Genomic DNA, 13,882 nt, shown 5'->3' on the forward strand with positions numbered 1-13,882 from the left:
ATATGTTGAACTTTTGCATGAGCTGGTATATTGGCATGGATTAATTTGATGGAAAGAAGCCAGATGAAAGTGTTCCAATTTCTGTCATTTCAGGTATGTGAAAGGCCACTGTCCACAGATAGGTTGGTGTGTCAAAGTCCTGATTATCCATCTGAAAACAAAGTGGGAAATATTTATGGGAACCTGAGTGTCTTGATGGATGGAGTTCTGGGGCAGAAGACATTTCGTATCCGCTACTACCCTAAGCCAGTCATTGATCTCTTTCTCTCTGAAAATCACTTATATGTACTCCAACAAGGAGAGGACAAGATTGAGATCACTGTAAGTGATGGAGCTAGCCTATCCAAGAAATTTAGCAAGGAAGGCTCTGCAGCCTTGGGAGAACAAGAGCTAATTCAAATCTGTTAAACTGGTCTGGGATATATATACCTTTGCCTACTTGAATAGTATACTTACATGAACACTGTAGCATCAGTAACTTGGGCTATGCTGGTTAAGTCACTTAAATGCTCTTCTGCATGAATGTTAGAAAGTTTCTGCTCATGTGTGCTGCTTCAGAGCCAATAACCCTCTCTATATTTTATTGTTGACATATGCATGCTTTCAAGTAAGTATATATTAACTCAAATTCAAGTCAATTCACGGTGTAGAAATTGGCACATAAATACAAAAAATATATAGCAGAACTCAACGTCTTTCAAAAATTACTTGGAAGAGATACTCCAGGCTTGGATGAACAGAGTATCCCTGATTTTTCAGGGGTGTGTGTGTTTGTGTGTAAACTTGAAAAAAGGTGCTGCTGCTTTAAGCATGGTCAATAGAGTTTAATGAGACAGCCTGAAAAAGGTTGGGCTGCTTTAAAGAACACAGAGAGGGACTCTGAGATCGGAAGCACTTCTTTTGGTTCATTTTTGAGGATTACACAGCCCTAATGTACATTGTTGAAAGTAACCAATTAAAGAAAATGTGAAAGAACTGTAGTTTATAGTCTTGCAAGGGCTGGATATAAAGGGGAAATAATTGTGAGAAAATGCCTCACTGACAAAACAAGCAAATGGAGGCAGGGAATTAAGGTACTTTGAGAATTTACAACACCAGTTGTTCTTTTGGATTAAGAAATGTGCATGTGGAATCCAGTGCAGGATTATTTGGGACACTGGGTAGAACTGAGATACAAATCCAGTAGAAAATGCTGATGAGCAGGATTGATCCTTGTCCATAATCAAGTATTTTACTTTGCACAGCATAAGGGACTCGATAGTCTGGCAGGCTGCATGAACATTTCTGTGTTGGTGGATGGTACAGATTGTTACCTCAGTATACTGAAGAATCAGGTGACCTGCCGAATACCCAACCACCTGAACATCCCTGCGAGTGGCTTGCCAGTACAGGTATAGAAAAAAAATATCTTTGTAGTCAGAACTAATGCTGATTTGATTTTCTCCCTTTGAACCTCAGCTTAGCCCTTTTCAGCCTGTCCTTCCTACCTGAGTGTACTCTTATCCACTTATCCAATAGCTGCAAAACTCATGTGCAATCGAGCATGCTAGAAACTATCATAGATAGTTAGTATTAGTTAGTACACACCTTTCTTTGCATCTATTTCATTTTATATAAAAGTTTTTAATTGAAACTGAAAATTATAAAGATGAAAAACTAATACAAACTAAGGAGAATGTAAACAAATAAAAAACAAACAGAAAGTACTAAGATTCTTACACTTAAACACAGGTCTTTATATGTTTTTATAGGATTTTAAACAAACAACAAGAAATATTCTTTGTCTGTTTAAAATCTTCCAAATCAACATTTTAAAGGAATCACCCTTTTGCTGCTTATTCCCAAATAAGTTCCTTCACTGGCTCCACTTTTTAATTTTGACCATTACGGTAATTTTTTAAAGGATTTATGTGCATTTAGTTATGTGCACACCAAATGCACATTTTGGTGGCAGAATATTGGGAAAAGTTCCTGATGTCCTTCTGCACTGATGCTTAGATGCATTTTGTCACACAGGAAGTGTTTTTCCAGCCTGGATTCATTAAAGATCCCTACAGTCCTTTGCTATATACAATTTACTTTGAATCCTTAACATTCCCAAGCATTGTGAATTTAGACAGATGCAAGACAGGAGACGGTATCCTGAGAATCTCCGAAGAGTACTAAAACCTTTGGTTACACGATGAGTTCCAGCTCTCTGGCTTTCTGCACATACTGAAAAATAGCAACAGTGCTCATGCATTCATCGCCTCATTACCCACCTCCCAGATTGCCCAGCTGGAAACCCAATTTAACTTTTTCCGGATTAATCTTTGCTGGCATGGTGTTTCCTCCTCTCAGATAATTGCCACAGGCTATCTCTTGGAGGCATGTAGATGGGGGATATCTCCCCCAAACCACCATTTTTTCACATTTACATTTTTATCGTTGTAGTCATGCCACCCTGCACTTGTCTTCACCTTGCTGGTGAGTTAACCCTAAACAGATCACCATTTCATGTGGGCAGTGGGATAGTGCAGAAAAACACTCCGGATTCACTGCATCCCACCCTTGTTTTTTCTTCACCCCACTATTGAGGAAATGGCAAAATCACCCCTCAGATCATCTGGGAAGGATGGGAGATGTTACAAGATACAGTTAGAGGTCGGCTGCACTTATGTTAACAACCAGTTCGCTGGTTGTGAGCGTGTGAGTTCAATTAATTTTATAATCATATAATTATGATTATAAAATTATGTAATTATTCCCTTATTTTCATCTTAATTTATTCTTTATCTTGTATTAATAAATACTCATATGTTAACCATCATTCTTTATCTGCTTTTTTTCTCTTCTATAAAATGTTTCTTCTTTGGATGTCAGTAAGGATATCTTTAGAAACAGGCTGGGTTTATATTTATTCCATATTTTTAATAATAAGTTTCTCATTGATTCTCAAAATCTACAATTACTTTCAGTTTGTCATTCCATAAGAAATCATTTTCACTTATTTTTATCCCGCCTTTATTATTTTTATAAATACGTCAAAGAGGCAAACATACCTTAAGCTCATTTCTTCCTCTTACTTTCCACACAAGAACAACCTTGCAAATTGAGTTGGGCTGAAAGAGAGTGATTGTTTTACTTTTCTTCATTCCAAAAATCCTTACCACTAGTTTATGTACTCAAATGCACATATATATATGGTATTCAGCTTTGTTCGGGTATTTTCCCACGTCATTATAGTTGTGCTTTTAAAGTTGTAGCAACGTTTCGGCAGAATCTCATCTGCCATTATCAGGCTTCTGTATAGTGTTCGTCTGTGAGTCAGACTTTTATAGCCGTTTCTGTTTTAAATTTGGTGCTAGCCTACTGCTGTGCCAGAATGGTTTTTTTCTTCATCCTGATTGGTTGGGAGTCTTGGTCTGTGTTTATTGGTCTTGGAGTTTGTTGTGTTCTGCTTGGTTGGTGTTTCTTACATTCAGAAGAGACCCAGATGAAACCTAGTTTCCTAATAAATGATAGCCATCCATTTACTCGGAGCCAAGCCTCACTAAAAGCCTCCAATACAGGAAACACAATGTTGCCAGCCAATCAAGACAAAAAAAGCTACAAAACAGACAGAAGATATTAGAAACACCAATCAAGCAGAACACAACAAACTCCAAGACCAATAAACACAGACCAAGACTCCCAACCAATCAGGATGAAGAAAAAAACCATTCTGGCACAGCGGTAGGCTAGCACCAAATTTAAAACAGAAATGGCTGTGAAAGTCTGACTCACAGACGAACGCAATACAGAAGCCTGATGATGGCAGATGAGATTCTGCCGAAATGTTGCTACAACTTTAAAAGCACAACTATAATGATGTGGGAAAATACCCGAACAAAGCCGAATACCATACATGTATACATATATATATATATACACATACATACATACACACACACACACACACACACACACACACACACACTGTATATATAATCCCACCTCCTAGATGAGTACCAATCTCATCTTTTACACCAGCAGTGATGATGTGCTTCTGCTTATATTTAAACCCCTTGTGCAAAGAATGGAAATGTCAGCTGTCCATTTCCCATGTCCTTCTTTTCTGCTGCTCTCCCAGCCCCAGATTCTGGTATTGATTAATGCTAATAATCACATGTCTTTTCTTTCTTGTAGATCTGTGTGAATGGAAAATGCAAACATTTAGGATCTGTGGTTTCAATCCCCCTGGTCTCTCCTCTTGCTGTTGTATTGGGAGCTGCCGTAGGCATTCTGATTCTTTCCGGTTCGGTATTTCTATCATTGAGATATATTCAATGGAAGAAGAAGGGAGGTAACTGCAAGTTTCTTATGATACTTTCTGGCCTGAAAAGTATTGTCAGTGAAGGTGTTTATTTATTCCATATAAATTCTTCATAGTCATAGCAGTACCTGCTTGCATTTAATTTTGACACTTCATCAGAGAATGGGCATGTATCAAATATAGCTTAATCATTGGATTGACAAAGTGAATAAGCGAAGAGTGGATAATGGACCAACTCTAGAATCGTGATGAGATGAATGTTGCTGGATTGGCTTTTTGTTTTCTTCTTGCAGGAACTGAGAATTTAGAAAGGCTCTCCAGCCTCAACAGGGGCACAATTGGAATTCCTCTTCTTCCTTCTAATACTGGATACGTGGCTTCTTCTGGTAAGAATTCATGGCAGGACTTGGAACTAGTATTTTAGAGCCAATGAGATCGAACATCTTGCTAGCTACCACTCTGATATGTTGATGCACAAATGTGTTTGGTTGGGAAGGGTTTTTTAAATTTCTTCCCCCAGACTGACATTTCCCTAAATGGAATTATTCCTTCTGAATATTTCTATAAATAAAAATACATTGCTCAAGAACTACATAGCCTGATGCCCTTCTGGTACTAAAACACTGCCCCCATTCTTCCAGTTACATCGATGGGAGGAACCTGCAATAGTTCATTACAATGTGAAGATACTGTGTTGGGGGTGAGGCTTCGTTCTCTGAGCGTGTGGGTTGGTTTCTGAATGTTTCATTAGCAGGCTAGGTAACATCTTCAGCGGAGTTTAGGGGATGTCAGTGCCAGTGTTCTTCTATTTATAAGGGCTTCCTTCTGTATTTAAAATACAGAAGGATTAAAAAAAAACATGTAATCTACAAAATCAACTTTTACTATTGCGACCAATTCTACGTGGGACAAACATCATGTCAATTAAAACCCAGGGTCCACGAACACCAGCTGGCAGTGAAACGCCACGATCCCAAATCCTTAATCTCTACCCACACTGACACCAAACAGCACCAGTTCAACACAAAAATCATTGGCCATGCTACCGTCCGCCACACTCATGAGTTCATTGAAGGCTGGCACTCTAGAAGCAATTCCATCAACAGATACATTAACCTACAACCAACCTATGAACCCCTCAGAATCCAGATCCATCGTACAGACAACCAGAGACAGCACTGACCCTCAACCAACCCATGCAATTCTCCCCACCATCAGTAGTTTACCTCCCAATGACCCTGACCCGATGTAATCTTATCATAAGACCCATCACAAGACTCATTGATGACTCACTTGACACACCCAAACCTGAAGCCTTTATAAACAGAAGAACACTGACACGGACATCCCCTAAACTTCGCTGAAGATGTTACCTAACCTGGCAATGAAACATTCAGAAACCAACTCACCAGCTCGGAAAACAAACCCTCATCGTCCTCCTACACCCGAGCTACAGATATTCACCACTATTGCAGATACTATCTTGCCAAAGATTCAGAAAAGGGAAAAATGTAAGATGGGCGATGAATTAACTTTCTCACCATCTTATTTTATTTTAGAATGGCATATCCACCTTTAAACTTCTCTACAGAGAGGAACAAGTGCTATATTATGTCATCCCCTCAGAGATGTGAGGGGAGGGGGGAATTTCTCTATTATTATTTTTTTACATGATATAACAGTTTGGAACTTGTCAGATATGTCCTAATGTCTGGATTCCCAAAAGAGAGTTTGAGCCCCGTAGCAAGATCAATGATTATGTACATCTGATGAATTTGAAATAGAGCGAAACTGTTCCTGTACTGCCTTCTGGTGGTCAATATAAACAAAAATTCTGTTTAATAACCTCTCCACCTTCTGTTCACGGTATTTCTCTGGCAGAGACCGCAAACAGACGCTCTTCTGGAGCGCGATTTGGAAGTGCCTCCTACACAGGCAGCAGTGATGGTTCTGCTATGCCTTTCATGCGAGTACCTTCATACTCCGTTAATAATTTTCGTCCAGAATTGTTGGAAGAAGTGAAAGATGTCCTCATTCCAGAAAAGCAGCTGATTTTGCACAAGGATCAGATCATTGGGAAAGGCAAGTATTATTTAAACTGTACCTATCAGCAATAATAAAACTCTTGTTTTCTACCATCTGTGTTGAAAGAATGCTACTTTCTCCCTGTCAGATGTTTCTTTGATTATTTTCTGTTGCTCTTCATTAGTGTCTTTGTCAGATGTTTCTTTGATTGTTTCCTGTTGCTCTTCATAAGTGTCTGAGCCTCTTTGAGCCAATAGGGCAGGACCGCATTCTTCCCTGCTAAAGCAGGAAAGCAGCGAGAAGAGGGCATTGCCATTGTCACAAGGAATAAGTAGCACTTGAAGGGCAAGTAAAAACAATAAATAATGTGCAGGCATGCTATTCAGAGCAGGTTAGTAATATGTCTTTCCCACAGGACAACCTGGCAAAAAGAGCCAGGTAGTTCTTAAACAAGAACTGTAAGGATAGTCATTCACATGACCTTTCCAGTATAGCTTTGAGATGTCTTAAATCTAAAAACTGTTCATTTAAAGTGACCGTTGATTTTATTGGTACTTTTTGTGCTATAGCCCTTTAGAATAGAATAGAATAGAATAGAATAGAATAGAATAGAATAGAATAGAATAGAATAGAATAGAATAGAATAGAATAGAATAGGAATGGAATGGAATAGGAATAGGAATAGGAATAGGAATGGAATGGAATGGAATGGAATGGAATGGAATGGAATAATAGAATAGAATAGAATAGAATAGAATAGAACAGAACAGAACAGAACAGAACAGAATAGAATAGAATAGAATAGAATAGAATAGAATAGAATAGAATAGAACAGAATAGAATAGAATAGATGATTGATGATTTTATTGATTTTATTGGTACTTTTTGTGCTATAGCCCTTTATCCACGACACTCAGGAAAAAAAATGTTTGGGGGCTATTGCCCCCACCTAAAGTGCAATCCAAGTATCTACAATCCAAATTATCAGCTGGGATGAAAATCTCTGCTATTGTAAATCCCTGTTTCTTACTTCTGCTGTGTTTTGCCTTGCTGATGAATGGAAGAATCCTGTGATGATGATTTACTTTCCTACCATTGGTGGATTCTTCCAGTTTTGCTGCCTTCCCCTCTTTCCAGACATCATCAGCCAATGGGAAGAATCCACCCATCAGGATATGTTATGGAGGGTGGAGTGGGAATTGAGGTCTTAACCATGATCTCTGTCATTTTCCCCATATAAAGGCAAAAGTTAATATTTACAAGATTTATAATTACATAAATGCTCAGAACTCCACCCCCCCCAAAGAATGATACACTAAAAAAAATAGCCTGTTATGTCCTGAGCATGGGCGCAAGGAACGGAGACGAGGCATCGATCTGTGACTTCAACTCTTTATTAGTGACTTCAGAACAGAGCAAAATACTTGGGCAGCAGCAGCTCTTTTATAGAGCTGGCTGCTGTCAAAACAACCAATGATTTGAGTTTACCGCTCTAAGAAACGTCCAATCAGAGTCTCCCCGCTGTCAGCCAATCAGATCAGCCAGGAACGACCAATCACGACTCGCTATTCGCGGGCCAATCAGAAGTGCAGGATTACAAGCCTGCTGTTGAAGTAAAACTATTAGGGTTGTTAATGAACATGTTAACTTAGTTCGTAACAAACCACCTGGTATCATGGGTGATGAGCACTTCCCCCAAACTTTTCTAGAGCTCGTATGCAGTTTCTGACTTGCTGGAGCCACAATTTTTGTACTTCCCACCAGTGGTGGGATTCAAATTGTTTTAGCGCTGGTTCAGTGGGTGTGGCTTGGTGGGTGTGCTTTGCCCTAACAGCTTTTCCCCACACCAGCTGAGACTTGCAGCGGTAATCAGCCGAGGGGATAAAGAAGAGAAAAGAGCAGGGGCGAGTAGGAGGGCCAATCCTGTGCTTTTCTCTTCTTTCTCCCCTCAGCTGATTGTCGGAGGATTGTTTTCCTCCTCTCAGCTGATCGTTTTTACTACTGATTTGGCCGAACCGATACAAACTGGTAGCATACCACCATTGCTTCCCACCCATCCCCTACCCTCACCAAGCTATACAATTCAGATCAAATGCTGGATTCTGTTTGGCCAAGAAAGAGGGCCGAGACCAACCTGTGGAGGTGACTGTTTCTGAGGATGCCACTCTCTCCTGCGTACACTCAGCCTGCTTCATTGCCCTTATTTGCTAGCAAAGCAGAATAAGGAATGACAGCAACAAAGATTGGTCAGGGCCTGGAGATAAAGATAAAGGTTGGTCTGTGAAATTGAGATTTTACTCCAAGTGACACAATTTATGGCAAAAAAAAAAACATAATTCCATAAATTATTTACATTGTTGGAAACACTTTAGATTCAGATTTAATAAATATTCAGGTTCAGGACTCCTGGTTCCTGAGTGGCCCATTAAATCAAAGGTTTGCTCTGAAGTAGCTCATACCATGCTAGCTCGTTGGAGAATTTGTCTTGATGTCAAATCAAAATGGAAAGCACAGTGAAAATCTGAGAAGAAGGGAAAGAAAAGGCATTTGTTGTTGCCATGCTCTTATGGTTTGTCCAAAAGAGTACTTCACTGTAATCTAAATAAACTTGAAAGGCGGCATAATATATCTCACTGCTATTGAGCACAAATATCTATTTCTCTGCTCAATCCAACAAGATTGAGTATCAAGAACAGGAAATGTTTGCCAGACACTTTCCAAAGTCTAGAGCTCTGGATTTACTTATTCAAACTAGACCCCAGTCCTTTCATTTCTCTTTATTTTACATGAATTCCAGCCATTCCATTAATTCCATTGCATCCACGTGTCAGGAAATGTCTGGTTCTTCCGTCTTTTAAAGTTCCTTATTTCTTCACTCTTTAGATCATTATAGGCCTGTATACGCTAGTTACAAAAGATTATGCTGGACTGTTTAGTTCATACCGAAATTCAGAATATCATATTTCTTTCTTTCATTAAATGAGCACATCATTTTAAACCATCTCCCAGGAATCAATTTCTTTTTGTGACAAAATAAAAAAGCGATTGACATTTCTTCATTTTCTGATATTTTCTAATAAGAACGCCAATTTGGCTTATTTTTTATTATACTGTTACAATGACTATTTCCTGCATTCTTACAGCACTGCAATACTTTTTCAGTAACTGTATGTGTCTAAATATGGACATATTCATTTTATTGCTGTAATGTTTCTACTGTGTGATCACTCATAATAAGGTTAATAGGGTTAAATTATTCTGTAATTCGTGGGGTTTATGTTGATGTTGAATGATGTTGTAGAATAGAGGTTAATCAGGGGAGGGACGAATGATGAAGACACCTTGGAGGTTTGCATCCAAAAGCCATATTAGAATTCAATGACAGCGTGCATATTCATTTGATTTCCAAAACATATCAACTATATAGCCTGTCTTTACCATATAGATCAAAACTTTAAAAACAGAAATTGACTAATAGTTGTTAACAGACCTGTAGCACTTCATAGGATGTAGGTTCCATCATTTGGGGTGGGGGGAATATAAAATATCTGAATAGTAATTATCCTATTTTTAGTTCAAGTATTTAGTTCAAGTTCCCTTCCTACTACTTTGTTTTATGTTTGACAAAGCAGATATTTTCTTGGTCTTCCAGATCTTTCCTTCACTTATATCTATTCTATGTAATTTTCAGTTTTATAACAATGGTTTTGACAGTTGAAATTGCTAATTAGAAATGTTTAGGTGGGTTTTTTTACAGCTTTCATTTTATCTTCATTCATAGATGTTCTGAGAAATGATAGAAGAGTCCATGGTTGTTAAAAGTAGACAGAATAACAATCACAATCTGAAAGATTAGAAGGGACAAAGAATTTCTTCACCTCTTTATCTGGCTAATTATTAACCTAAAAGAATCGCCCTTTTAACTTTATTAACAGGTTTACAGTAGAGAAATAAAAGAAGAAGTAACATTGAATGAATTGGAAGGGTGCACAAACTTCTGTGGAATTAATGAATTCTCTATTTTTTTATTTTGAACCTGTAAATACAGTAGCTAGGCAAAAATAATATGTATGAAATTAAAATGTTACACAAAGATGTGTTTAACTTTGTACAGGTAGTCTTTGACTTATAACAGTTTGTTTAGTGACAGTTCAGAATTACAACGGCATTAAAAAAGGACCGTTTTCATACTTTACAATCTTACAACACAGTTCTAGGCTGCATTAATACAGGGATAGAATCAAGATCACATGAAGTGTTAATATCACTTTATAATGCCTTGGTAAGGCCACACTTCAGAGGTGGTATTCAGCAGGTTCTGACAGGTTCTGGAGAACTGGTAGCGGACATTTTGAGTAGTTCAGAGAACTGGCAAATACCACCTCTGACTGGCCCCGCCCCCATCTATTCTCTGCCTCCCGAGTCCCAGCTGATCTGCTAGGTCTTCTTTGGTTGCCCTGTAGAGGAGAACAGAGCTGGAAAGCAGGTTAGTGAGGTTGGGAGAAAATGGGGATTTTGCAGTAACCTTCCCCCAGGAGTGGGGAGGGAATGGAGATTTTACAGTATTCTTCCCCTCCCATGCCCACCAAGCTACGCCCAGCAAGCCATGCCACGTCCACAGAACCAGTAGTAAAAAAATTTGAATCCCACCACTGCCACACTTGTAATACTGCATCCAGTTTTGGTCACCACAATGTAAAAAGGCATGTTGCGATTCTAGAAAGTGCAGAGAAGAGCAACAAAGATGATTAGGGGACTGGAGGCTAAAACATATAAACAACGGTTGCTGGAATTGGGTATGTCTGATTTGATGAAAAGCAGGATTAAGGGTGACGTGATAGCAGTGTTCCAATATCTCAAAGAAGAGGGAATCAAGCTATTCTCCAAAGCACCTGAGGGCAGGACAAGAAGCAATGGGTGGAAACTAATCAAGGAGAGAAGCAACGTAGATCTAAGGAGAAATTTCCTGACAATTAGAACAATTAATCAGTGGAACAACTTGCCTCCAGAAGTTATAAATGCTCCAAATAAGAGATTGAATAACCATTTGTCTGAAATGGTATAGGGTTTCCTGCCTAAGCAGGAGGTTGGACTAGATGACCTCCAAAGTCCCTTCCAACTCCATTATTCTATTCTAAGAAGCATATTAAATTGGAAAAAATTAAAAGCAATTAGATATCTTAAAACTGAGACAAATGTATGTTATTAAGTCAAATAATATGATTGGGTATCAATATAGTTGGATATAAGTTGTATTGGCACTGGTTGTCTGTTAGGGAAGTCCATCTCTGACTATATATACTATATATATATAGTATACTATATACCATATATACTATATATTTCAAATTCTGTATATTTTTAACACTTAAAACAATTGTATTCTCTTTATAGTATTGTTGTTTGATGTTCAGATGCTCCAGCACAGACAGAGGTGGTGTAGCATCTGGATTTGCTAATGTCGATATTGGTGCCTATGTGTAAAACTTGTTCTTTTTTTCCATCCAGGGCATTTTGGGAGTGTTTACCATGGAACTTACATAGATTCATCCCAGAGAGAGATTCGGTGTGCTGTTAAATCCCTAAACCGTAAGTAATTCCTCTTCCTTTTATGAAACTAATTAATAAACCTGGAACTAGTAACTAATGGACCAGTTTATTAATGTGGAAAAGAAATCAAGGGATCACAGGCTCATGATAAAGTACAAGACACAATAATGTCTTGTTTCAAAAAATAGTGTTCCATAATTATAAGGAGCCAGTTTGCTTTAGTGGTTTAAAGCATAAGGCTAGAAACCAGGGTACCATGAATTCTTGTTCCCCTTTAGGCCTTTGCCAAGAGTCAACACTAAGTTGAACACACACACACACACACACACACACTCACTCACTCACTCACTACTTACGAAAGGACAGTATCTTCCATCTTGGCATAAACAAACTTTTACAGGCATCACTGCTGTCCTGTTTGTTTGCTTACTTGCTTAGGTTATATATATATACTATGAGAAGTTTTTACCATTCCTCTGAGCAAAGAGGCATCATGCACCCTGGAGCTAGATTAAAGCAAATTCTGTATTAAAGACAAAGACTGGCATTTTTATTACCAGATAAACCCTGAGATAACTTTTAAAGAAGCAAAGTGGGGCTGGGCAGCCTTGACTTTCTGTGCATTCTTCGTAAGTTTGTTCTGTAACATGGCACAAGAAAACGGTCATAGGGCCTTTTCCTCTTGGTCTTGTCACTATGCAAAGAGTTCCTGGCATTAAGAATATTCTGCCATGTCCCCCTGGTTGTTGTCTTCACCTCTTCTGCAGTTCATATCTGAGGTAGCTCTAAGTCCTGCTTAAATATGCCAGTGCTAAATCAGTGTTCTTCCCTCCAGCCAGGAACAATCAATGGCAGTTTCAGCGCCTGTCACACTGGTTGCTGCTGGTAGCAGTGTAAGTCAGCTGACCAGAAGGCAGGCAGGATAAGCCAAATATTTGTTGTCATTTTGAGCTGCTGAGTGCCTGCTTCTTCCCAACAGAGCTTGCCCTCTTCCTCCATTCTTTGTCTTCCGGAGGGGGGAACATGGCACAGCTGCAAGCAAACTTCTGAAGCAACAGCTAACTGAAAAGTATAGCATACCTGCTCTCTTGTCTGCTCCGGTGGCCTCTTTTGTCCGAGTCAGTCTAATAGGTTTAACTATTAACTAACAACAGGCAGCTCATCCCCAGTCCCAGGAAGGGGTGCATTTAAAACAATAAGATTTGCCTGCTTTTTGTCTGCTCGGTAGGTTTTGGGGAGAATGGAGATGGTAGGTTTTGACAGAAACTTAACCCCATGAGTTCAGTTATCCATCAAGGCATCAATCAAGTCCAGCAGTCTTGCGATGTCTTGTCCGTGGAGGGAGGATAACAAAGCCCAAAGGGTGTAATCAGTGTTGCTTCACACGTCATGCATGTCCAAATTCAAAGAATCCGCTGTTTGATTGCAAGCCAAAAGAGAGTTTATAAAGAAATGGATGATAGGAGAAACACATTTTGTTCTGGCATATATGGGCAGGTGAATAGCACATTAACCAGGTCATGGCAAGTGGATCTTAATTTTAAAAACTGCTTCAGCAGTCATTTTAATGGTATTTTCTGCAGCAGAGTGTTGTTGTCAGTTTATAATGCCCCACCAATCAATGTTTTTGAATACAGGAATAGGAGTTCCTGTATTCACTAAACTTTAATAACAGCAAGATTAAATAAATAAATAAACAAACACACAAACAAACACACAAACTAATACTTCAGCTCACATCTTTGTATTTGTAAGACAACACCAATTGAAGTATCTCTGGATACTCTTAAGGAGAGAGAGAACTGGTTCCAAACTGGGGCTTGGCCTAGGGAAGTAAGAATACTCTGTTTCTAATCATCTGAATTAACCCTTAAATCAACACAAGGTGATCCGTGGAGCCATTCGTCCTTTGTTAGTCCTTTCAAACATAAAAACTAGAGGTGCCTATGAACCAGCCCAGTCCAGTATTATAACGTATGATTGGTTTTCTTTTACTCTGGCAATATCTTCCAT

At 38.8% G+C, this 13,882-nt stretch overlaps 1 protein-coding gene across 3 annotated transcripts in view; it reads left to right on the forward strand.

Annotated features, from left to right (window-relative positions):
• The window catches only part of MST1R (macrophage stimulating 1 receptor), a 62,374-nt gene that overhangs the window by 42,827 nt on the left and 5,665 nt on the right, over positions 1–13,882 (forward strand). For all 3 annotated transcript variants that reach the window (XM_087955006.1, XM_087955007.1, XM_087955005.1), the window contains 6 exons: positions 94–321; positions 1,245–1,391; positions 4,168–4,324; positions 4,588–4,680; positions 6,176–6,376; positions 11,828–11,908. In XM_087955006.1, coding sequence (XP_087811132.1) covers positions 94–321; positions 1,245–1,391; positions 4,168–4,324; positions 4,588–4,680; positions 6,176–6,376; positions 11,828–11,908 — 907 coding nt within the window. The remainder of the gene's footprint in view (positions 1–93; positions 322–1,244; positions 1,392–4,167; positions 4,325–4,587; positions 4,681–6,175; positions 6,377–11,827; positions 11,909–13,882) is intronic.

The sequence above is a fragment of the Notechis scutatus genome, chromosome 2 (assembly GCF_049901735.1).
Source record: "Notechis scutatus isolate UNSWTSFEM ecotype Mainland chromosome 2, rNotScu1.2, whole genome shotgun sequence".
Classification (NCBI taxonomy): domain Eukaryota; kingdom Metazoa; phylum Chordata; class Lepidosauria; order Squamata; family Elapidae; genus Notechis; species Notechis scutatus.